At 40.8% G+C, this 26,649-nt stretch overlaps 1 protein-coding gene across 1 annotated transcript in view; it reads left to right on the forward strand.

Annotated features, from left to right (window-relative positions):
- LOC146563613 (furin-like protease kpc-1) overlaps positions 1-26,649 on the forward strand; it is a 213,829-nt gene that overhangs the window by 27,373 nt on the left and 159,807 nt on the right. The window contains exons 3-5 of the mRNA XM_085290827.1: positions 1,145-1,226; positions 16,986-17,089; positions 22,156-22,258. Coding sequence (XP_085146953.1) covers positions 1,145-1,226; positions 16,986-17,089; positions 22,156-22,258 — 289 coding nt within the window. The remainder of the gene's footprint in view (positions 1-1,144; positions 1,227-16,985; positions 17,090-22,155; positions 22,259-26,649) is intronic.

Genomic DNA, 26,649 nt, shown 5'->3' on the forward strand with positions numbered 1-26,649 from the left:
GAAGATGGTGAAGAGGGAATAAACCAAGCAGGCTTTTAGGAACATAAAAGACTGCCGCCGCCTCTCAGTAGTATTTATTTTCAACCTCTTCCACTCTGATTTAAGTGTAAGAGGACAATAGTGGCCTGACAGTGATATGTGCGTGTGCGTATGCGTGTCTGTGATCTGCTGTTTGATTTACTTCACCCACCTTCACAAGGACCAGCCTCTTATCAGATCAAAGCTGCGAGCAGCGGCCTATGAAAGAAATCGTGCGTGCGCGTGAATGCGTGCACATGCGTGTTGTGGAGGACAGAGGTGTAGGTGAGGCGGGGGTGTTTTTGTTGCTTTTAACCCAGGACAATGGAACGGCAAAGGAGAGAGTAAGCGAGTACTCTTTGAACTAATGAAGAGGAAACCTTTTACTCTCCTCCATAAAGATGCCCAGCTCTCCCCGTGCTATGGATTTCCCCCCTCTATTTCAAAGTAGTGTGAAGCAGAATAGGACAAAATATTTTATTTGTTCGGTGCCTCTCACTGTCTTGCTTTTATCCTCGTAAAACTACAACAAGAAAAAAAGTTAAATTGCGAAAGCGAAATTGAGACAGATGATTAATAGAGCTGTAGTGCATGAGCGTCTTTGGGATGAGCCAAAGGTGATTTGTTAAGGTGAAGTGATTTTTTTTTCTTCATATTTCCAAATCAGTGTAAAGAAGTAGTAAAGTGCCCATTTAAAATATGCTTCCATTCATGGAGTTTAAATCAGGCCACAGCATCTTCTTCTGTATCATTTTATTCCAAATGTCTGGACTTCCAATGATTTCCTGTGAACAAGCAGTTGGCGACATGTAGATACACATTAGGTGTTTGCAGGTACGTTATTTGTGTGTTTCACTGCAGTGTTTCCCAGAGGCAGGAAATTTGCCAAAAAAGAAGTTGAACTAGCTCAAATATTCAAACCACTTCAAACTTGACATTTACTGCTTCAGATTCCCCCGCAATACACCCACTAAGAGTGAAATAAATTGAAATGCCTGTATAAGAAAAGTGGAGAACACAGACATGAAAATACTCAGAGTTACCTTCATTTATCAGTGAGAAGATTACAAACTAATAGTTCCAGTTTACAGGTGAGCTCTGATTCTTTTTGTTGTGTGCTTTCCAGGTTCACTGGGTGCAGAGACAGCACTGTCATTACAGAGACAAACGAATTCCTGTGACAAGACTGGACCATGGCACTACCAATGGCAAGTTTGACTAATACTGTTCCCTGACTAATGCTTTGTTTTTCACTGTGCTGAGTTATTAGTTTTTGCTGAATTTCTGTGATTTTCACAGAAAACTTTGGTTCAAGTCCCTCTGCCATGAAATACCCATTACTAAATAAACAACTGAAGGCGGGCACTGGTTTAGCTCACTGGGATTAGCAGGCGACCATGGCTGAGAGCGGCCGGCCCGGGTTTGAATTCGACCCATGGCTCTTTGCTTCTCCCCTCTCTCTCCCCCTCTGCTTTCCTGTCGTTCTTCGCTGTACCCTTTCAAATAAAACTATAAAAAGGCCGTAAAACATAAATAAACAACTGCAGTTAAAGTATTTCTTAGTTTGGCTTTCAATAGCCACTTGGCTTCATCAGGCTCAATTTCAGAAAAGTTGGCACATGGTGTGAAATATAAATAAATACACTAGAATGCAATGACTTGCAGCTCTCATACACCAATTTTTCATTCAAAACACAACATATTGTTTTAATTTAAAGAATGTAGCATTTTAAGAAAAATATAAATCATTCATATGTCAGTTTGAAATTGCTGGGCAATGACACATCTCAATAAAATTCTGACAGGGCCATGTTTAACATTAGCATCCCCTCTTGTTGTTCCATTCTTGTCTGGTATCAGATTCTTCCTGCTCAGCAGTCCTGGCTCTCCTTTGGCATATTTTTCATTTCATGATGATCTAAATGTTCTCAGTTGCTTAAAGATCTCAACTGCAGGCGGGTCAGTTCAACGCTCAGCTTTTGTACTATGCAGCCATGCTGTTGTAATAGATGCACTGTGTGTGAGTGGGGGGATGGGGGGGTGTTTGTTTTGTTTTTTTGCTTAAATATGCAAGGCCTTCGACGAAAAAAGATGTCATCTGGTTGGGAATGCATAACCTGCACTGATCCAGGCTGTCCAGATGTGCAAGCTGCCAATTCCATAGGCACTTATGTACCCCCATACCATCAGAGATGAAGGCTTTTAAACTGAGCGCTGATAACAAACCAGATGCTCCCTTTCCTCTTTAGTCCAGAGGATGCAGTGTTCGTGTTTTACAAAAAGAATTTCAGATTTTGATTTGTCTGACCACAGGACAGTTTTCTGGCCCAGAGATAATGGTTTCTGGACCATGTTCACATATGATTTCTTTTTTGCATGATTGAGCTTTAACCTGGATTTTCATTGGCTAAAACAGAAGCTGCATAGGTGCAGCATAGGTGCAGCTTCTGTTTTAATGCTCATATGCACACAAACCCAGAGGGTGAGAAGAGAAAGAAGACAAGAAGGAGTGAGACTCCTGGCTTTGTTTCCTTGTTATGAGGCAAAACTAATGTAGCCTAAGCTAGTGAGACCAATCATGGTGGGTTATCTGGCCCAAGGTAATGTTCATTCTGCAGACATCAGTGGATGGATATCAGCTGAAAATGTGGTAAAAGTGGCATTAAGCCTTTACATGTTTATTTATTCCTTTTTTGAACTTCTTCATTGTCTTTTGAGACATTTTTACCTGTAAAAATGGGTAATGGGAAAAGTAGCTAATGCAAAATGTTAGTTAATTTAACAGCTGCAGCATTCGTATTTAGCAAAAAAAACAATTTTGTGTGTGTTTGCAGGATTTTGGCTTGAAAATACAATGCTGGATTTGTGCAGATATCACAAAAATAAAGTCCGAGTGGGTAAAGTAGTATGTATTCAATTTTTTCAAAATACATTCTTATTATTCCACGAAACATGAGTGAGTGCCTGAGTCTATCTGAATCAGCTAAGTTTGGTGTAATGAATTCAAAAAAGTCTGCCAAATTTTACCTTGATACTAAGAAGGGTTTCTCAGTTACAGGTCCTTAGAGAGTACATAAAAAATGAGTATGCCGCACTGAAGTGAAATGCAGCAATCGAATGATTGAGTCTAATGTTTAGCAAAATGAGAAAGAAGACAGAAAGAGACATGCCAAAAGAAAACATTATTGTGCTGATACTTTACTGAGCCACAGTTTTTAAGTTTAATTATCTATTGTCATGTTTTGCAGAAGTGATGACCCAAAAGCAGGCTGTACATGTAGATGGATGTAAACAAAAAGCAAACCTTTATTTAGGCTGATAGCAGATTCCAAAAAGTCAACAAGATCCATCAGCTGGCAGACAGCACACAGGGACAACAACAATACAGCACAACAAAGAATAGATGCAAACAGAGGGGTTAAATACAACCACTCGGGGTAGAGTGGAAACCAAAGGCAACACAGCTACAATCAGAGCTGATGAGACAACAGAAGTTAAATTAAACACAAAACACAAAAGATGACCAAAATTAAACAGGAACACTTAACACAGAGATTGAAACTCAAGGAATTACATATAAACAAAACCACAAACAGGAACTAGATTCCGAAACTAAAACCTGATAATAGCAACATAAAGAAACCAAGCAGGAAACATCTGTTATAAGAAAAAGAAAACCCAAAAAAGCACAAAAACAAGAACCCACAACTAGTTTAAAAGCTCAGGCATAAAAACAGCAGAAACAAAAATAAGGATAATAAATATTTAATGGTGTGAAATAGCCACATACTGGCTCGGGTCCTCTACCAGAGGCCTGGGAGTTTGAGGGTCCTGCGCAGTATCTTAGCTGTTCCTAGGACTGCACTCTTGTGGACAGATCTCCGATGTTGTTCCCGGGATCTTCTGGAGCCACTTGCCTAGTTTGGGAGTCATTGCACCTAGTACTCCGATTACCACAGTTACCTTCACCCTCCACATTTTCTCGAGCTCTTCTCTGAGCCCTTGGTATTTCTCAAGCTTCTCGTGTTCCTTCTTTCTGATGTTGCTTCATCGATCACTACGGCCGTCTTCTTCTGTTTGTCTACCACCACTGTGTCCGGTTGGTTAGCCACCACCATTTTGTCCGTCTGTATCTGGAAGTCCTACAGGATCTTAGCTCGGTCATTCTCCACCACCCTAGGGGGCGTCTCCCATTTTGACCTCGGGACTTCCAGGCCGTATTCGGCACAGATGTTTCTGTACACTATGCCGACCATTTGGATATGGCGTTCCATGTATGCCCTGCCTATATATATATATATATATATATATATATATATATATATATATATATATATATGTGTGTGTGTATATGTATATGTGTGTGTGTGTGTATATATATATATATGTATATGTGTGTGTGTGTGTGTATGTATATATATATATATATATATATATATATATATATATATATATATATGTATGTGTGTGTATATAGATAGATAGATGGATACAGTGGGGCAAAAAAGTATTTAGTCAGCCACCGATTGTGCAAGTTCCCCCACTTAAAATGATGACAGAGGTCAGTAATTTGCACCAGAGGTACACTTCAACTGTGAGAGACAGAATGTGAAAAAAAAGTCCATGAATCCACATGGTAGGATTTGTAAAGAATTCATTCGTAAATTAGGGTGGAAAATAAGTATTTGGTCACCTCAAACAAGGAAAATCTCTGGCTCTCACAGACCTGTAACGTCTTCTGTAAGACGCTTTTCTGTCCTCCACTCGTTACCTGTATGAATGGCACCTGTTTGAACTCATCATCTGTATAAAAGACACCTGTCCACAGCCTCAAACAGTCAGACTCCAAACTCCGCCATGGCCAAGACCAAAGAGCTCTCGAAGGACACCAGGAAAAGTATTGTAGACCTGCACCAGACTGGGAAGAGTGAATCTACAATAGGCAAGCAGCTTGGTGTGAAAAAATCAACTGTGGGAGCAATCATCAGAAAATGGAAGACATACAAGACCACTGATAATCTCCCTCGATCTGGGGCTCCACGCAAGATCTCATCCCGTGGGGTCAAAATGATCATGAGAACGGTGAGCAAAGATCCCAGAACCACACGGGGGGACCTGGTGAATGACCTGCAGAGAGCTGGGACCAAAGTAACAAAGGTCACCATCAGTAACACACTACAACGGCAGGGAATCAAATCCCGCAGTGCCAGACGTGTTCCGCTGCTGAAGCCAGTGCATGTCCAGGCCCGTCTGAAGTTTGCCAGAGAGCACATGGATGATACAGCAGAGGATTGGGAGAATGTCATGTGGTCAGATGAAACCAAAGTAGAACTTTTTGGTATAAACTCAACTCGTCGTGTTTGGAGGACGAAGAATACTGAGTTACATCCCAAGAACACCATACCTACTGTGAAGCATGGGGGTGGAAACATCATGCTATGGGGCTGTTTTTCTGCCAAGGGGACAGGACGACTGATCCGTGTTAAGGACAGAATGAATGGGGCCATGTATCGTGAGATTTTGAGCCAAAACCTCCTTCCATCAGTGAGAACTTTGAAGATGAAACGAGGCTGGGTCTTCCAACATGACAAGGATCCAAAACACACCGCCCGGGCAACAAAGGAGTGGCTCCGTAAGAAGCATTTGAAAGTCCTGGAGTGGCCTAGCCAGTCTCCAGACCTCAACCCCATAGAAAATCTGTGGCGGGAGTTGAAAGTCCGTGTTGCTCGGCGACAGCCCCAAAACATCACTGCTCTCGAGAAGATCTGCATGGAGGAATGGGCCAAAATACCAGCTACTGTGTGTGCAAACCTGGTGAAGACCTATAGTAAACGTTTGACCTCTGTTATTGCCAACAAAGGTTATGTTACAAAGTATTGAGTTGTATTTTTGTTATTGACCAAATACTTATTTTCCACCCTGATTTACGAATAAATTCTTTACAAATCCTACCATGTGGATTCATGGATTTTTTTTTCACATTCTGTCTCTCACAGTTGAAGTGTACCTGTGGTGCAAATTACTGACCTCTGTCATCATTTTAGGTGGGGGAACTTGCACAATCGGTGGCTGACTAAATACTTTTTTGCCCCACTGTAGATATTACACATTTTAGTAATTCCAGTATATATGTATGTGAATAGGGGAGAGAGAGAGGGAGACAGAATTACAAACATTTTTAGTAGTACAGTTTAGTAATACTTTTGATCATAGGTATATTAAATATCTATGTGTCTTTTGCAGGTGTTTTACTGTGTTTGAATAGATCACTGTAAGCTTTACAACAGTAAACCACTGATGACTGTGTGTCTGTGTGTGTGTGCATGTTTAGACATCTTTGTGAGGACAGAAAACTGGCATGCTACTACTAGTGGGGACCAATGGTCACTTATGGGGACAAAATGCCCATTCTCACAAGTTTTGAGGCTCAAAATGTGGTTTTAGTGTTAGGGTTACAATTACGTTAGGTTTAGGATTAGGCTGGGGGTTAGGAATTCACTTTTGATGGTTAGCGTTTGGGTAAGCGGCTAGTGAAAGCATTATGTCAATGAGATGTCCTCACTAAGATATTAAAATGAGCTTGTGTGTGTGTGTGTGTGTGTGTGTGTGTGTGTGTGTGTGTGTGTGTGTGTGTGTGTGTGTGATGGGAATTGGTGGCTGTGTTTGCAGAAGAATGTGCTGGCTCACGTCCTGCTGCAGTGCTCTCAGTCTTTCTTGTCTGTTCTTGTGTATTATCATCCGCTTAGCTTCCGCTCTGACAAATGATAGAAAATGTACAACGGAGATAAAAAAGCCGTGATACGGTGGATCAACATCGCAGCTGTGTGTTTATGTACATAAAGAATAAAGAAATAAAGAAAGAGAATGCACTCTTTGGCCGATGTGAACTTTTCAAGTACAATGTTTTTGCAAGTATTTTTGAATTCGAGCTGCCAATGTTCATTAAAGTGTGCCAGTATTAAATATCTCAAATACGAGCATTCCACCCTGCCAAGTAACAAGCATGTTACTTGGCAGGGTGGAAAAGCCTCATTATGGCATCCTAAACTCTATTCAAGCACAGAATACAAATGGTAATAGTAAACTGAATTTATGATTTGGTACAATAAATTTTCTATACAGCATTTGAAACTAGGAAAGTAATCAGGGTTTCCTTTGTTAACAATTCATAGTGGAAAAATGTAAAAGATGGTCAGAAAAGAAAGAAAGACAGAAAGAAAGCCTTGAGTTTTGCCTTCAGTAACCATATATATGGTATGGGCATGTTTGACAGATGGTGTGGTATGCTTTGGATCACAAAACTGTTTCTCTCCTCCTCTATACTTTCCTCTTCCCATCATTCTGACACAAGTTAATCTTGGTTTCTCTTCCTCAAGCCTATTTGTCAGAACAGTTTATTAGAGGTTTTCTGACGAAGTCTAATCTGGCCTTTCTTTATGTTCTTGAGTGTAACCAGTGGTTTGCACTTTGTTGTAAATTCTCTGTATTACCATTCATTAAGGTATATCTTGATTGTAGACTTGAACAATGATACTGCTGCCTCCTTGACAGTGTTCTTGACTAGGTTGGGTGTTGTGAAGGTGTTTATCTTAATCATGGGAATATCTCACTTATTTTACACTTTAGTTGTCTTTCAGGCCTTTTGGTATTGCTGAGTCGGGTCGTTTTTTTTTTTTCTTCTTTTTTATGAAGAATGTTTACCAAATTGTTGTTTTAGCTACTACATAAGTTTTGCTATCTCTCTGAGAGGTTTATTTTGATATTCCAGTCTCAGGATGGCTCCCTTAACTTGCACTGACATTTCTTCATAACTTCATATTGAGAGTTCTAGTGAACAGTTACGAAATGGACATCGAACTACTGGAATCAACTTCCGATCTTTTGTCAGCTTAAGTTGCCATGGAATAAGAAGGGAACAGGCCTAATCATGAAACATGTATCAGTTAATTGTCCAATAACCTTTGAGTCTCTACTGGCTCTACATGCACAAATGTGTGTAATTCCTAAACATTTAATACAGTACAATTAAAGCTTCAGTCACATCTTGACTGTTTGATTTAAATCCACTGTATTGGTGTCCAGAAGCAAAATGTCTCAAAAATATGGACCTTACTACACGTGATATATTTAACCTGCAGATAACCTGTTTGACATATTTGGACAAGCAAACACAAACCATTTGAAGACTAAAAGATAAGAAGTTGTGTTGTTACATATTAGATGTCATTATAAAATATAACTATATTCAACTGCTCCTTTACTGACAACAGATTTGTCAGTAAAGGAGATTTCCACACAACATTCCCTTCCTGACAAAACCCCAAAGGGAACTGTGTCCCTTCACAGAAACAAACTTGGGATCTTTCGCTAATTAGGCAAATGTGTAAGCCACTACGCTAGCCACTGTCAAATATTTTTTAAGAAATAAATCAATAAGAACAAATCAGAAGCATGAAAGAGAGGAAGTGTATCCCAATATTACCAACACTGTCAGACTGATAATGTTAGAATCAGGTCCTGATTAGGTGCCAATGATTAGAGCCTCCTTGGGGAGAGACAGGTGGAACATGTGTTATTTCAACCTCTCACATCCAGCGTCTGGTGTTCCAATTGTTATCGAAGTGTGATGAACCATCAAGATCTGAAGAGAAATTGCAGAGAGCTGCTTTGACGAACAGGCAGGAGGCCGAGGTGGAGGTGGCAGATCTGAAGATACCAAGGTTTTTGTGAGGAGTAATAAGATTAAGATGAGTACATCAGAAAGACACCTCAGGTCGAGCATTTTAGAGATAAAGTTAGAGCGGCAAAGTTGAGATGGTACGTGTGCAGGAAGGATGTAGTGAAGCGGGACATGTGGGGGCTGGTGTGACATTGGAGGACGCTAGCGATAGGGTGAGGTGGAGAAAGATTATCTGCTGTGACAACCACTCAAGGGAGCAGCCAGAAGAAGCAGAAAAAGTAGAACTTCATCTATAACTGAGAAAGATTCAACTTGACTGCCAATTTGATTTTTTTGGGACCGGCTACCCCAGCAGATTCATCACAGGAGCTGCGCTGCTAAAAGAAGTCTCATGACAGAATCTGCCCATAACTGCCAAATGTTGTTGGGAAAATGTATATTTGTATTGTCAGAAAGAGATTATACTAATTTGGCCTCACAATGTTTAATAGTGCACAGCAGTTTGCCAGTGACTGTAAAGGTAAAGACCAGGGCTTTTGGAAAAATGTCCACTGGACAGACAAATCAAAAGTAGTTGTTTGGCCACAACAAAAGTTGACATGTTTGGATCAGACCAAAGGTGGCTTTTGAGGAGAAGAAACTCATATGAACTGTGTGGAAATGTCATGCTTTGGTGTGGTTTTCTTGCACAACTTGGGGTCAGTGATTCGGCCATGAATTCAGCATCATATCAAAGAGCTGAAAGATAATATATGGTTATTTGTCTGAAAGGTGAACTGGAAGTGGACCTCTCAGCAGGATTATCCTAAACAAACAATTCCACCAAGACATTGTTAGAAAAGAAAAAACAATTTTTATTGAAAAAAAAACCCCAGGAAAAATCCCATCAAAATGTTGTGGGATTTGAAACTGGCAGTACATGTAAGAAAGCACTCAAACATCTCGCAACTGAAGGAATTTTGCATGGAAGAAGGGTCAAAAAATTTTAGCAAGCCGTTGTCAAAGACTGGTGGGTAATTGAGCAAAACGCCTACAAGATTTTTTTTTATTTTTCTGTTAAAAGGTCGACATACTAGCTTCTGAAGCGAAGGGTGGGCATACTCTTTTCACAGAAGAAAATTGCATCTTTTGATATTTTTCTTTTGATTATCTCCTTATCTGTGGGCACTGTTTCAAAGTGGATCAAATGTTTGCTTGTCCAAATACGTCCAAAAAGCCTGCCGTTTCAGTGGGATGTAATTATTTTTTCAAATGACTGTATAATGAAAATTTAAACATTAAAGAATTTCAGGGTCCTCTGGTCATGTTCCAGCTGCATCGTGCGCTGAAGAAGAGGTTCATATTTGTCTTCTACAAGTATACACAACCGGTGTACAACCTCTTCAGTCCACATAGATCTGAGCATAGATGGTGGAGAAAATATTTTGGAGGATAATATTCTATTTAATTTGCAGGTATTCACTGTTATGTGGGCGGCTGGATTTGATGGCAGTAGTGTGTGTGTATATACAGTGGGGCAAAAAAGTATTTAGTCAGCCACCGATTGTGCAAGTTCCCCCACTTAAAATGATGACAGAGGTCAGTAATTTGCACCAGAGGTACACTTCAACTGTGAGAGGCAGAATGTGAAAAAAAAATCCATGAATCCACATGGTAGGATTTGTAAAGAATTTATTCGTAAATTAGGGTGGACAATAAGTATTTGGTCACCTCAAACAAGGAAAATCTCTGGCTCTCACAGACCTGTAACGTCTTCTTTAAGAAGCTTTTCTGTCCCCCACTCGTTACCTGTATGAATGGCACCTGTTTGAACTCATCATCTGTATAAAAGACACCTGTCCACAGCCTCAAACAGTCAGACTCCAAACTCCGCCATGGCCAAGACCAAAGAGCTTTCGAAGGACACCAGGAAAAGTATTGTAGACCTGCACCAGACTGGGAAGAGTGAATCTACAATAGGCAAGCAGCTTGGTGTGAAAAAATCAACTGTGGGAGCAATCATCAGAAAATGGAAGACATACAAGACCACTGATAATCTCCCTCGATCTGGGGCTCCACGCAAGATCTCATCCCGTGGGGTCAAAATGATCATGAGAACGGTGAGCAAAGATCCCAGAACCACACGGGGGGACCTGGTGAATGACCTGCAGAGAGCTGGGACCAAAGTAACAAAGGTCACCATCAGTAACACACTACAACGGCAGGGACTCAAATCCCGCAGTGCCAGACGTGTTCCGCTGCTGAAGCCAGTGCATGTCCAGGCCCGTCTGAAGTTTGCCAGAGAGCACATGGATGATACAGCAGAGGATTGGGAGAATGTCATGTGGTCAGATGAAACCAAAGTAGAACTTTTTGGTATAAACTCAACTCGTCGTGTTTGGAGGAAGAAGAATACTGAGTTGCATCCCAAGAACACCATACCTACTGTGAAGCATGGGGGTGGAAACATCATGCTATGGGGCTGTTTTTCTGCCAAGGGGACAGGACGACTGATCCGTGTTAAGGACAGAATGAATGGGGCCATGTATCGTGAGATTTTGAGCCAAAACCTCCTTCCATCAGTGAGAACTTTGAAGATGAAACGAGGCTGGGTCTTCCAACATGACAATGATCCAAAACACACCGCCCGGGCAACAAAGGAGTGGCTCCGTAAGAAGCATTTGAAAGTCCTGGAGTGGCCTAGCCAGTCTCCAGACCTCAAACCCATAGAAAATCTGTGGCGGGAGTTGAAAGTCCGTGTTGCTCGGCGACAGCCCCAAAACATCACTGCTCTCGAGAAGATCTGCATGGAGGAATGGGCCAAAATACCAGCTACTGTGTGTGCAAACCTGGTAAAGACCTATAGTAAACGTTTGACCTCTGTTATTGCCAACAAAGGTTATGTTACAAAGTATTGAGTTGTATTTTTGTTATTGACCAAATACTTATTTTCCACCCTGATTTATGAATAAATTCTTTACAAATCCTACCATGTGGATTCATGGATTTTTTTTTTCACATTCTGTCTCTCACAGTTGAAGTGTACCTGTGGTGCAAATTACTGACCTCTGTCATCATTTTAGGTGGGGGAACTTGCACAATCGGTGGCTGACTAAATACTTTTTTGCCCCACTGTGTGTGTGTGTGTGTGTGTGTGTGTGTGTGTGTGTGTGTATATATATATATATATATATATATATATATATATATATATATATATATATATATATATATATATATATATATATATATATAAAAACACCCAGCACGCCCCTGCGGGCGGTTTATCCTTCAAGCTCGGGTCCTCTACCAGAGGCCTGGGAGCTTGAGGGTCCTGCGCAGTATCTTAGCTGTTCCCAGGACTGCGCTCTTCTGGACAGAGATCTCCGATGTTTTTCCCGGGATCTGCTGGAGCCACTCGCCTAGCTTGGGAGTCACCGCACCTAGTGCTCCGATTACCACGGGGACCACCGTTACCTTCACCCTCCACATCCTCTCGAGCTCTTCTCTGAGCCCTTGGTATTTCTCCAGCTTCTCGTGTTCCTTCTTCCTGATATTGCTGTCATTGGGAACCGCTACATCGATCACTACGGCCGTCTTCTTCTGTTTGTCTACCACCACTATGTCCGGTTGGTTAGCCACCACCATTTTGTCCGTCTGTATCTGGAAGTCCCACAGGATCTTAGCTCGGTCATTCTCCATCAGCCTTGGGGGCATCTCCCATTTTGACCTCGGGACTTCTAGGTTATACTCGGCACAGATGTTCCTGTACACTATGCCGGCCACTTGGTTATGGCGTTCCATGTATGCCTTGCCTGCTAGCATCTTGCACCCTGCTGTTATGTGCTGGATAGTCTCTGGGGCATCTTTACACAGCCTGCACCTGGGGTCTTGCCTGGTGTGATAGACCCCAGCCTCTATGGATCTTGTACTCAGAGCTTGTTCTTGTGCTGCCATGATTAGTGCCTCTGTGCTGTCTTTCAGTCCAGCTTTGTCCAGCCACTGGTAGGATTTCTGGATATCAGCCACCTCCTCTATCTGCCGGTGGTACATACCGTGCAGGGGCCTGTCCTTCCATGATGGTTCCTCGTCTCCCTCCTCTTTCTTGGGTTTCTGCTGCCTGAGGTATTCACTGAGCACTCGGTCAGTTGGGGCCATCATATATATATATATATATATATATATATATATATATATATATATATATGTATATATATGTGTATATATATATATATGTATATATATGTATATATATGTGTATATATATATATATGTGTGTATATATATATATATATACATATATATATATATATATATTAGGGGTGCAACGATACACAAAATTCACGGTTCGGTTCGGTTCGATACTTTGGTGTCACGGTTCGATATTTTTTCGATACAAAAAAATGTTCATGCATTTTTAATTTGTCATTTATTAAAATTATAAATATATATTTTAACTCAAAAGTACAGTTTTTAAATTTAACCCTAACCCTTGTGCGTGTTTTTTATTTTGACAGCGAATGCGCACCTGCGGACCACTTATGTGCAGCCCTGGTTATTTATCTCATCATATTGCAGCCACAGAAATTCTTTTGTCCATGAAACCATAAAGCTGCACTTTCTTTTTGCCTTATAGTCTGATTTGTCATAACTTCTCCGTTTTGTGGTAAGCTTTTCTTTGGCTGTCACTTCTTCACCCTGACCTGTCTTATTTGGCTCAGCAGAACTGAAATGCTTTTACACGCGCACTCACATAAGCTCAGCGATTCTCTGCGCGATCAACCTCTCACATGTTTAAGCTTGCTGCGGGAGATTTCACTTGTCATGTTTGCATAGTAAGCTAACGATTAATAAGACGATGTCAGAGGAATTGGTGCACAAATTATCATCACTCACAGATCAGTGCTGTCGCTCTCTATACACAGTTCGCACGATTGCAAAGTGAAAGCAAAAAAACAAGTGCAAATTCAAACGCGACTTCAATATGTCACATATTGACAGTGGCTCACCGATGCCAATGACATAATTACCCAGCTACATTTCTGAAAGAATGCAAAAGCATTGACATATATTTTTCCTACAATAGCCCGACGGGCAGGGAAGAGAAAGATTTTGGTAGCCCGACTGAAAAAAATCGCTAGCTCCAGGACGTCGGGCTAGCGATATTGCAAGCCCTGTATCTGATTGAGGAATCACTCATCTTTGGAAAAGAGAGTTTATTACAGAGAAATGTCTCTTTCCAAAATAAAAGCTATACTATCCGCTTCTTCTGGGCTATATTCTCAGCAGCATAAGGAGAATCATGTGCTAACAGCTGTCTAAATGACTCGGCTAAAGTTAGTAGCATGCTTGCTTTTTTTTGTCTGCTTCCACTTGTCTTTGCACTAGGATGATGTCGGCGTAAATGTGCAGTCATATTCGTTGTGTTCCCACTAGTGCTTTCAGGTTAATCTCGTTGAAATGACCTTAACGCCACAACACGGCAAATCTCCGTTAACGAGCTACCGCCGATCGCTCCGTGCATGGGGCTAGACGGCCAACACGTTACTAGTTCACACCAATGTAATTGAGCATTGCATGGCACATCCAACATACTGTTTTACTTTAGTCCATGACTCGCTTACCTTCAGGGTCATACGTCACATGAAAACCAAAATAATTCCAAATGCCAGATCTGAATGTTGCAAGGAGAGCTTAACTTCTGTCTTGCTAGCTTGCCCTGCGCTCTTCCTTCTGACTATGCTGTCTGTGTTGAGCGCTCAGTGGATCTGCGCTCGACAGTGCAGCCTAGGCGGAGTAGTCGAACACAGATTCACTGAGCGCTCAACACAGACAGCATCGTCAGAAGGAAAGTTGATAAAATAAATTACAAATGTTGTATTGTTCGATACATATGCGTACCGAACCGAAAGCACTGTATCGAACGGTTCAATATCGATACGAATATCGTTGCACCCCTAATATATATATATATATATATATATATATATATATATAGTCTGTTAAATCCAGTACTGTGTCATTTAAAATCCTGGCACTATAATGCTGTCAGCTGTTTGGCTTCCAGTATACCGCTATCTTAGGGTTATAACTCTTTGAATTCAGACTATATGGACGCATGTCCTCATATACTCTGAATTCAGTGAATTTGTACTCAACCATATCATCCCTGAAGATGAATAGATACTGACCTGAGCTGAAAAACTGTCATAAGAGCATCAGTGGGTGATTGCTAGCTATATAAATATAGCTATATAAAAAGACCATCTTAGAGAGGCAGCGTTTCTCAGAGGTAAAGATGGGAAGAGGTTCTTCAGTCTGCAAAACAAATGTGTCTAGAAATTGTGAAACAACTTCAAAATAATTTTTCTCAATGTAATATTGCTAAGACTTTGAATATCTCATTATTTACAGTATATAATATTAACAATAAAATCAGAGAATCATACCACACCATCTGCAAGGGACAAGGCAACCTTGAGCAGTTTTATTTTACACAGTTTAATCATTTTACTTCCTAAAGTGATCTAAAATCCCAGAGAATGTATGTAAAAATTATATTTTAACATTTCTTTCTTTTTTAATTGTGTTGGATTTGATTTACATTCATGTATTTGTCCTATACTGTCCTTGCATATTTACTTAAACACATGTCGATACTTGAAGTTAAACAGTAAAGCAAAGTGATCAAGAAAATTTGTCATGGTGAATTAAAATTTCGTATTTTATTAATGTTTAATAAAAATACAACCCCATTTCTGAAAATCAGTAATGAATGTCTGTGTTGTTCTGGTCGTCAGGCAACACTACATTTAAAAACAGGCATGACTGACATGAAAAAACCCTGCATGAGCTCACGAATACTTCCAAAAATAACTGTCTATGAACAGAGTGTGTTGTGCCATCCACAAGTGCAGGTTAAAGCTTTATCATGCTGAGAAGAAGTCATACTTGAACATAATCCAGAAACACTGCTGTCGTCTCTGGACCAAAGCTCATTTAAAATAAAATAAAAACTGTTCTGTCAGACAAATCGAAGTATGGAATTCTTTTTGGAAAGCATAGATGCCACATCCTCAGGACTTAAGAGGAATTGGACCATCTGGCTTGTTGTCAGTGCTCAGTTGAAAAGCCAGCATCTCTGGTGGCATGGGGGTACTTTATTGCCTATGGAAAAGGCAGCTTGCACATCTGGAAAGGAAGCATCAGCACTGAAATATATATACAGATTTTAAGTGACATAGAGTCCCATACAAACATCTTTTTATGGAATGCCGCATATATTTCAACCAGAAATGCTCAACTAAATCATGCATCTATTGTATGGCTTCATATTAGAAGAGTCCGGGTACTGAATTGGCCTGTCTGCAGTCCAGATCTTTCATCAGTTGAACACATTTTATGCACAATGAAATGATAAATATGACAAAGGAGACCCAGGACTCTTGAACAACGAGAATGGGACACATTCGTCTCCCAAAGGTCCAGATATACATTAGCGTATTGTTAATTGTCTTTAATTGTGGTATTCAACTACATTCACATTACTTTATATGAAAAAAAGTATTTTTTTAACTGAAAGACTTGGAAGAATCTCTCTAACAATACTATACTTGTGGTTCTCTACTGTTATAAGTTAGCTTTACTGACAACACTCTGCATACTGGGTCATGTGTCCAGAGGCAGATTTTAAATTTGTGTTTTACATGCGGTAAAACACAATTCCTAATCAGAGTCTATTAAGGTAAAGCAACTGTAATTATTATTTGTTTCATAGCAATGCTACACTGGAGAGAGTCGTGCAAGAAAATTTAAATTGGTTTGGAACCAAATGATCTCCTATTAATCCTAATACTTGAGATATATTTATACTTGTGTGGGATGTTTCATTACAGTCACTTCCAGAAAAGGCTAGTGTGATATCAATTAATTTGGCAGTTCAAGAAATTATCAAACAAACTGATAGCGAGAAGATAGTAGAGAGCACTGAGAGAGAGGGTTGTGCATGGGTGAAAACGAGTGGCAGTCGGTGTAACATTAAATGTAGGGAAGGAAAGGTGCAGGCCTTGATGGGCTGATGGCTCTTCTGCAGACAGCGAGCCAAGCTGTTCTGCAGCAATGAGATGCTAATAATATGCTAATGATATGGTAATCTGCCAGTAGAATTCCACCTCAGCGGAGAAAAAGGAGATCTGGGAGGCCTTGCGCCATTGGTTGGGAACCAGGGATGTCCTGAAGTCAGAGTTCAGGACAAGGAAAGAAAGACTACATGCACACGTTTATACATGATATTTGTGTGTGCTTGTAGGTCCCCACAGGAAAGAGTCTGAAACTGACAAGCAGCCCGAAGAGAATAAGAGTGACCAGTCCCTCACCTTCAATGACCCTCTCTGGCCCATGCAGTGGGAACTGGTGGGTGTATTTATGTGTAAGTGTATGTGTAGTAGTGTGTGTTTGTATGTGTTCATTGGTCTTATCTGGAAGCCCCACCCCGACTTTTCTCATCTTCATGTTGAAGGATGTTCCTCTGACAGGCATAAGTCAGGCAGGCTTTCATGTGTGACTGGAGAGTGAGACGGACGATAGAGAGATGGGGGGGATTGTGGAGGAGGAAAGAGCGAGCGAGAGAGGAGGTGAAGGGGGTTGTCCATGTTGAACTGAGACAGATGTCAGGGATTGATGAGGCTCGGAGCAACACTGACACACAACTGGGCTGCAACAACAAGACATGCTCATCCATTCTGCAGAGTCTTGTTCATCCTGTTTGGACGATACTTGTACACTATGTTTGAGAAGACCAAAAGGAGCAAAGTGACAGGATGCTTGGGTATAAAAAGGCATATTTTTTGATAAAATATCTTATTTTTTAATAACGTACAAATTATTTAATAGCTGCATCTATAGCCTTTTATTATAAAATATTTCAAGTAGTCAAAATTCACAGATTAGCATCTCAATCAGAATTTCAAGTTAATTTTAGAGTTTGCATGATATCATCCTCTTCCTCCTTATCTCAAGCCTCGTCTCCGAAACTGTAATGTGCATAAATATACTTATTTATTCCCAATATTGTTGCAGTTAGTTATTGTCAGCTACATTAGATGACCTTCCTGTCTCTGTACACCAGACAAGAGCCGGCTAAACAACAACAACAGCTGTTTATAAGCTGACATTAAACCAGCTAATGTTAAGGTTCAAGAGAATCCCACATTCCTGCTGATTTGATTACATTCTTACATAGTATGAGAGCTAATTTGCTAAGTGTCAGAGTCCAACAATATTTCTTGTGTTAACAGCAGGCTAAGAGGCTAAGAGTAGCTAACAGCGCGAAAAACAGTAGCGCTTGCCGACTGCTCAGCATATGTTCAATAACGCACCTCAGTATGGCTGTCATCATTTAGAAGTGAGCTTCTCTGACTCAGTGAGCTGTATATTAGAGTCCGTCCACAACGTTTTACAGCCCCTTACAAAGTAAATCAGGGGTGGGGAACTCCAGGCCCTGAGGGCCGGTGTCCTGCAGGTTTTAAATCTCACCTTGGGTCAACACACCTGAATCACATGATTAGTTTGTTACCAGACCTCTGGAGAACTTCAAGACATGTTGAGGATGTCATTTAGCCATTTAAATCAGCTGTGTTGGATCAAGGACACGTCTAAAACCTGCATTACACCGGCCCTTGAGGCCTGGAGTTCCTCCACTCCTGGAGTAAATAAAGGTGGAGGTTTCTCGCCCGGCATTGACAGCTGAGGTAAACAGTGGACTTTAACACATGGGGAAAAACTCCAGAGCGAATCTGGTTCAAACATAGCAGAAACACGCCGGCTGGCCATGGTTGTTATGGGGTACAGTCTAAATTTCATATTTTTGATCTTTCTGACCTGACTAAAACATGTTTTTCCTACAGCAGCCAAAGTAGCTAGACTTATGTACTTGAATTGGGAGGGGCGAGAAAGCCTCAGTTAATTGATATCTGCAGTCTACTGACATCTAGCATTGAACATTTTAGACACTGTAACTTTAAGACACAAAGTTCTGGAACTGTCTTTAGAAATGTTTGTTGAATGAATCTTTTCTGAGGGGAAAAAACCAACACTGGTCATTATATTGTCACAGTTATGTCTATGACTCTTCGTAAGCTGTTAATAATTTTTTAAAAATGTGTTTAAGCACACAAGTTTCAGTTTATTTCAGAAACGTATGCGCTTAACAGCCTTGAGTACCTTTCCTGACACATTCGGTTGATACCAAAAAGTATATTAAAGCTCAGTAAACTGCTGAATAGGAAAGCTGCTTATTGAGAAACCCTGTCCCTGTTTTTTTTCTTTAGATTATGTTTGCATTTACACAACTGGTTACATTATGTAACTTATGCTTTATAAATTCCTTGATAGGTCTTAATAATTCTTTTACTCTTACCAAAGTGTAGTCAACAATTCAACAGCCTGTATTAGTGTCTGGTTTATTACTAATACAGGGCAACCAGGCCTCGTCCAATCGTCAGGGCAGACGTTCTTGACTGACATACGAGGGCGTAATCTGGCAGCGCGAGGAGGAGGAGGGGCGGGGTCAGAGATTCACCAGAGCAACCGGCAACAGAATGATTGACACCTCAGCTCTCAGGGCAAGATGAAGGGGTGAAAGTCAGGATGGGGGTGGAGGGAGGTGAAGACAGAAACAGAGGAAGTCAGGAGAGATGATGGGGGCATATGAAGCACTAGTGAGGGGAAAAAAAATCTGACGGTTTCTTTTCTTATAAGCACGATTTTGTTGCACATAGTCACCTCTCTCGATTTAAGAAGGTTATTGACAAGATTGTTTATGCAGCGCAGTATGATTCATGTGCTGGAGCATGCAGTATGACACTAAGCGGATTAACGTTAACTTTATGGAATGATTGCATGAACTGAGAAATAGAACATAATTATCAATCACTCATTAATCAAGAAAAATGAAAGGCGTCTTTAACGTTGAGGACATTGCTCTCTCTGTCTGGCCCTCCCTCTCTCTCCTGCTCAGTAGCCCTGCTCTCCTGCTTTCGTTCTGTTGTGTTTAATCAGCCTCTGGTGGACGTAGATATTGATTGAGGGTCAGTAATCTGCTCAGGGTTGGTAGCCTGCCAGGACCAGACAAATATATGTTTGTGTGTGTGTGTGTGCTAGTCGGGCATGTATGTTCGCTAAAAGCTGTACCTGATGGGCTATACCCACCTGTACACACACAAGGCAAGTGGAGCCTATTGTACCCTTTTTGTTAGACTGAGTCAAGCCCCTCCTGAGGAGCTCATTCAAAGCCTCTGAAATCCACGCAGCATCTTGAGCGTGCCTACTGTGTGTTTATATGAGAGAGAGTGTGTGTATGTTTTCACTGAGGGGCAGCTGCGATAAAGGCAGGGAAGCCAGAGATTGTTATGTTATCACTCTGTTTACATGTGTGTCTTCTGCATAGAAAAAGTGCCACTGTTGTTTTCTCTTGTTGCATGAACTTTCCAAAACTCCAAGGGTATATGTCTTTGATCATGTGTGCATTTGTGCTTGTGTGTGCCAGAATGTTCATTTACTAGAGAAACACATGATTAGTATATTTCAGTGCTTCAGAGAATGATCATGATTCTGCGCGCGTGTGTGTGTGTATGTTGTTGGTGATCACTCTACGACTGCGTGGGGTGAATCAGTGTTCAAAATGCCTCTCTGTGGGCTTATATCCAAGTTCACAAAGGTGTGTGTGTGAGTTTATTTTGGTGTACCTTTGGTTGTGTGTGCGTTTTCCCCTGGGCCGGTCCTCGTGCTATGGTGGACGTTAGCCTGCTAGCTGCCTCCATTCATCAGCTTTATTCACACAACAACAACAAAGCATTGCTGCTCCCCAGATGCAGCCCCCAAAACACACACATATGAAAGCACACACACACACACAAACACACAGACACACACAAACAAGTCCTGCCTACCACAACTACCACCACCCACTGCCACCACCTCGTAACCATTTTTTTCCATTGTGTGTTCTTCTCCCCCTCGTTCTCTCCCTCTCTCTCTTCATCATGATAACAACAACCGAGTTGAAGCCTCTTGAAAAACTCACTTTGAATATCAGATTGGCTTTGTGTGTGTGGGCAGGGGATGTTTGGGAAGCTGCTGACATTTTTGGTGAGACAGCTTGCGCGCTACCTTTTGGCACTACCTTTATGGTTTGTGCTCCTGTGAGAATGTGTTTGCATGAAGATGCAAGACTGAAGCTTCACTTAAAGCTATCAAGGGAATGTGTCTGTGTAGTGTGTGGGGCCATTAGGACTCATGGGAGCTGCCAAGATGGTTCTCGTGCCTCACGTTGGTGGGATTTCTGCACAGCAGTGTGTGGATTTGTGTGCGTGTGGGTGGATTGTGTGGTTTGAAGTGAAAGGATGAAAGACCTGTCTATGTGACTCGTCCATGAACTCCCCGGGCTTCTTATGGGCACTTTGAACGTACATATGGTTTCTGAAAGTATCACTGGATGTGCACATGTTTCCTCACAAGTTAACATAACCCAGCGACTGAAGTAAACATTTCCATTAATGCACATGTAGCAAAAATTCAGAGGGTAATATATTCATATACAGTACAGTAATAATAATAATGCACAGTGAAGTTTTGACCATTCATCCATCCAGTAGGACCAGTGTTTCCCAACCTTTCGGAGCCACGGAACATATTTCACATTAGAAAAATCACACGGCACACCACCAAACAAAAAACTCACAAAAAGCATATTGATAATTTTTCCCTGCACATCAGGTATAGTAGAATTGGTTCGGTTTCTCCCCATTATACCTTTTGTGCTTTCTTCTGACCACTTCTCATGCTAGGGCCTTCACCTGGGTGGGAATTTTCTCCAGGACCCAGGTCAGATTGACTACTTTTTCTTTTCAAATATTTATCTGTTGCTATTACGTGCTGCATTGTCTCACAGCATGACTATTCTGTAATTTCTTCTTCGTCTTCTTCTGTTTTTAATGGCAGTTGGCAACCCATTTAATTAGAGCAGGTAGTTGTACTGCCCTCTAGTGGAAGAGAATGTAATTGTTCTGCACGTTACTCACGCCGATCGCTTAGAGTACTAACCAGGTGAAACCAGATCATCATCCACGGCACACCTGACCATTTCTCAAGGCACACCTATGTGCCGCGGCACAGTGGATTGCCGTGGACAAGAATCTAACACTGTCTCTATTATTTTTTTTACCTGCAGTGTTAAGAGCCTATTGCACACTGACTGTTTTTTGCAGTGAACAAAAACAGAAAGCAGTTGATATCTGATTTATGCCATTGTTACAGTATATTTACTGTGTCCGCTAGTAAATATACTGACCAAGGCTCTGTGAGGATATCAGCGTGCCACCAAGTAGACTTGGAAAAAAGTAGAAAAAAGGAAATTATACTTTTTTTGTGATGCTAACATTTTAATAATATTGTGTATATATGTGTCTGTGTGTGTATAGTTTGCACAGGGTGAGTACACTGATGCGACTGACCTGAATTTGATGCCGGTTTGGAGGAACAACGTTACTGGACATGGAGTCGTGGTCAGCATCATTGATGATGGTGAGTCTAACTTTACTGCAACAAACATGTTCACACACGTTATAAATAAAATATATAAAATCTGCATTTGCTGGCAGTCAACATCTAAAAACTAAGGCACTTTTTATTTTGCAGTATTTACCCTCTTAACGCTTTTATCTCAGTTGAGTATGCATTGCCTTTGCTTTACACAATTATACCAGAAACAAACTTACATTTTTGAAAAAATATATTTCAATTAGAAACTTGCATAATGCAACAATTCTGTGCAATACTTCGACAAGATGTGTGCAGTGTGCACTAAAAAAAACAAAAAAACAAAAGATGTTAAATCGGCAAAAGCTTGTCAGGTTTGGTGTGACAAAGCTCAGCTCTGGCTCTGAGCGGAGAGGGTGAATGATTTATGTTAGTGCCCTCCTCCCCCAAGCCGCTACCACCACTACCACCGCCCTACCACCGTCATCTTCGTCTCAGTCATGCCACAATGAGAATTCATTTCTCTCTGATTGCTTGGATATCTGGCAACAAGGGAAATGAGAGAGCGGCATCTTATGGGCTCATTCATCAAGAACTAATTGAAGCCTCACTAGTCTCAAGTACTGATAGAGCTGGAGTAGTTGTGTGTGCTGTTTTGTATGTGTGTGTTGAAGTCTTCACCTTTTTTTTTCTTCTTCTTTTTTGCATTCAAGTGCCTCTGACTCTGCCCTCTGTGTGTGAAAGTGACTGGGTTTTAAGAAACAATATATCTGTGTGTGTTGATTCGCTGGTATGCATGCATGCATGCATGCAGGAGTGTCAGTTTTTGACTTCAGTGTCTGGTTTCAGGAGAAAAAAAGCTTGTGTTGTGGTTAGCCTCTTTGGATAGAAGGCCTTCTCTCTCTTCTGCATCCTTCTGCATACAGACTGTGTCTGTGTGTGTATGTTTGGGTATGGGTGGCACGAGGTGGAGGGTGGCTACAGAATGAGCAAGAAAGCGAGAGAGAAGGAGAAAGAAATTAAATAGAGGAAGGATATAGAGGGAAATGTCAAGAGAAAGCAAGAGCAAAAAGGATTCAGAGTGGGGCGAGTGTGTGTGTGTGTGTGTGTGTGTGTGTGTGTGTGTGTGTGTGTGTGTGTGTGTGTGTGTGTGTGAGACAGAGAGTATTAGACCTGCACCACTGAATCTCCTCTCCTCTGAGGCTATTGTACTCTGCTCCACCTCTCTGTATTGATTCCACTGGGCAAGAGCCCCGCTCCTTTTCCTTTCTCCCTCCCACCCTCTCTCTCTCTTCCTTCTTTCTTTTTTCCTCTTTTCCTCTTCCCTTTCCCCTCTTTGTTAACTAGGAGGTGACTTTTTCCTTTGGCCACCTTTTTTTCTTCTTCTTCTTCTACTCCTCCTTTTCCTCATCTCTCTTTCTTTCCCTCCCTTTTGGACATTTTGCCTCTCACAGCTAAAGGATCATGTACACGCTCACCTTTAGCCACCTTTCAATCGATGTCATTGATTTTAATATCACAATTAAATAAATTATTTTCTTTGAGTGAAAGCACCCTACCACCCCCTCCTCCACTGTGCTCCTCCTCCATAGCCATCCTTCAGTTCAGTCCTTCTGTTTTAGATGTAATTGGCAATCTGAGACTTGTTTTCTAAAACTGTTGAATCACATTCATAGTGCCACCTTCATTCATATGCTTCCCTTTGTTTGCATGGACTATACCCTTTACTGTTCTCTGTGCATGGCAGCATTAGTTATAGTTTCATCAACTTGCTTTTATAGCTTCATGAACAGTGGGTGATCGTTGAAAAGCTATAAAATAATAAAGACCCTTATTTCTCAACTTTGTGTATGCACACCTTTGAGTGCAACACATTGAATCTGTGAAGATGCAAAGTGACCTACAAGGTTGTGACTGTATTGTACAATGCAGGATTGTGAACCTATGTAACATTTACCTATTATTAATTTCAAAGTACTTAACTGATGCTGAGAAGAGAGGTTGTGCTCATCAGCTAATGCTTACACTGCCTCACGTGGTTAGCAAGAAGCATCCGTTATTCATGGTGGAATTAGTTAAACAGCCTTGAATCAAATACTACTTACAGATGAGGAGAGAACTATTAGCTCCCCCTATGAAACTTTAAAAAAAAATATATGTATATTTCCCAAGTGCTGTTAGACAGAGCAAGGAATTCTTTACACACTTTTCCAAACATCCTAAGTTTATTTTTCTTTGAAAACCCTTCTTTCAGATTTGAATGGTCTTCTGTCATAAACTTTGATCTTCAGTTCAACTAACAGATTTTCATTGGGATTCAAGTCAGGGGTTTGAGGAGGTCAGTCAATAATTTTCACTTGGTCCTCTGGAGGTAGTTCTTTACCAGAAGTGACATATGTTAAGTCTTCAAACATTTGTCATGTTGGAAGACAAAGCGACCATCCAGACTCAGTTTTCTTTTCAAACCTTCATGCATCCTTGTTGGTGGTTCCTTCCACCCTGATGAGATTCCCAGTTCCAGGAGCATCCCTACAGCATAATACACCCACCACCATGTTTCACTGTGAACAATGTTCTTTGAGTTGTGTGTCTCTTCCTTCTTTCTCCAAATAAAAGCAACATGTCTGGTTTGTGTCCAAAGAGCACTAGTTTTGTCTCATCCGACCAAAGGACGCACTTCCAGTAAGCATAATCCTTCTCCAGGTTGCCCTTAGCGTACTTCAGTCTTGGCTGTTGTTCTGGGGTCTTTAGACACATCTCTCACTAGTTTGCTTTACAGAGTCTTTGAAGTATTTTGCTTCCGTACTGTGTGGCTTTTTCTGAATTTCTTGATGATACATCTCACTCCAGTTCTTGAAACTTGGAAATGCTGTGATAACTTTGTATATCCATCTCCTGCTTTGTGAGCATCAACAATTCTTTTCCTCTAAACGAATGTCTTCTGTTTTCGGCATTTTTATTCTGTGTATAAATTGGAAGATATCCCTCAGTTTTAACTTGATTTCACAAGCTTTGAGTATAACAGAGTAAAAGAACATCATTGCACAGCAGTGGTTTGTGTCAGAGCTCAACAAAAAGGTCCGTTTCTCGAGGGGCTAATAACACTGACTGTGGTAGTTGTTTTTTTTTATTTATTTTTTTGCTGAAATAATTCTGTTCTTTCGTGCAAATAGAAAGAATTCATGCTTTCTAAAGAAAACTAATATTTTTAGAAATGCTATGTTGAAAATCACTTGCTCTGGGAAAATTTTGTTGGAAAACTGTGCCACATGTTTAACACCAATCCCAGTTACTTTAGGTACAGTGGTGCTGGATACCATGCAGTAGTGATATGCCAATCAAAAGGTAGTCAAATTCTAAATCCTACTATGACTTAATGCTTATTTGACTCTAAATGAGACCACCATTCACAGCAGGAATATGATGCTTTATTGAAGAAGAGTTGAAAATAGCAATCAATATCATAAACTCATTAGAAAAATATTTCCCAACCTAATAAATCATATGAGAAGAAGAGTCATTTTCTCATCAACATTTAATGTAGTTATTTTTGTCCCCAAACAAGTTCTGAAGAGATTGGATAAAACAGTTTGTTTTCTCTGGTTTTAATACAAAAAAACCCAAAACTGTTTTGAAAGTTTTGATATTATACAACGGATCTTAAAAAAACAACTATCAAACTACCATACTGTGAGCAGTTTAACATCAGCATGAGACAACTTTTCATTCTACAGAGATCAACATTTTAGACCCGTTGTTTGCCATGTTGTTCATGTTTATCACTTCCTTACTACATGTGTCTACAACAGTACTCTACATTAAAGCTACTGGAAACTTCAGATGGATGAGTTGACCATATGTACATAAACATACAGGTTGTACATGCACAACAGTGTAAAATAGGTGGGATATTTTTCCTTTTTTATAGACTAAAGGTGTAAGTATACATCTCTGGTAAACACTAGCTATCTGGTTTGTATGGACATGTCCTCAAAGTTCACATAAACAGGGCTTTATAGTTTGAGAAATGAGGCTCTTGGACACTTTTATAGCAGGAATAAAAGACAGCTGTCACAGAGTGTGCACTTCAACATAAGCAGCGCTCATTAGCCTGTCATCAACGCATTATGACCGGTGAGTGGGATAAGGATGAAGATTCATCAGAGAAATTACATCCACCCCCCACCCACCTTGTCCCGCCACTCTACTACAATGTCCCTGTCACCCAGCTATCAACGCTGGCCTCTGTCCCCCGTGGCCAAGGAGTCCAAAAGCAGACTCCTATCGATCGGTGCTTACGCCATTGTCATTACATGTCATTGGTACACAAGGAGACACAGGACACAAGTTAGACTGGGAGATGGAGATAGAGCAATGAATGAATGAATGGGGGAAGAAAGAAAACAACGAGAATTTAGAAAAAGAAGACTGAATAT

The sequence above is a fragment of the Mchenga conophoros genome, linkage group LG11 (genome assembly GCF_057382185.1).
Source record: "Mchenga conophoros isolate Kocher_MC1m ecotype Shallow Benthic linkage group LG11, M_conophoros_male_GT1.1, whole genome shotgun sequence".
Classification (NCBI taxonomy): Eukaryota; Metazoa; Chordata; class Actinopteri; order Cichliformes; family Cichlidae; genus Mchenga; species Mchenga conophoros.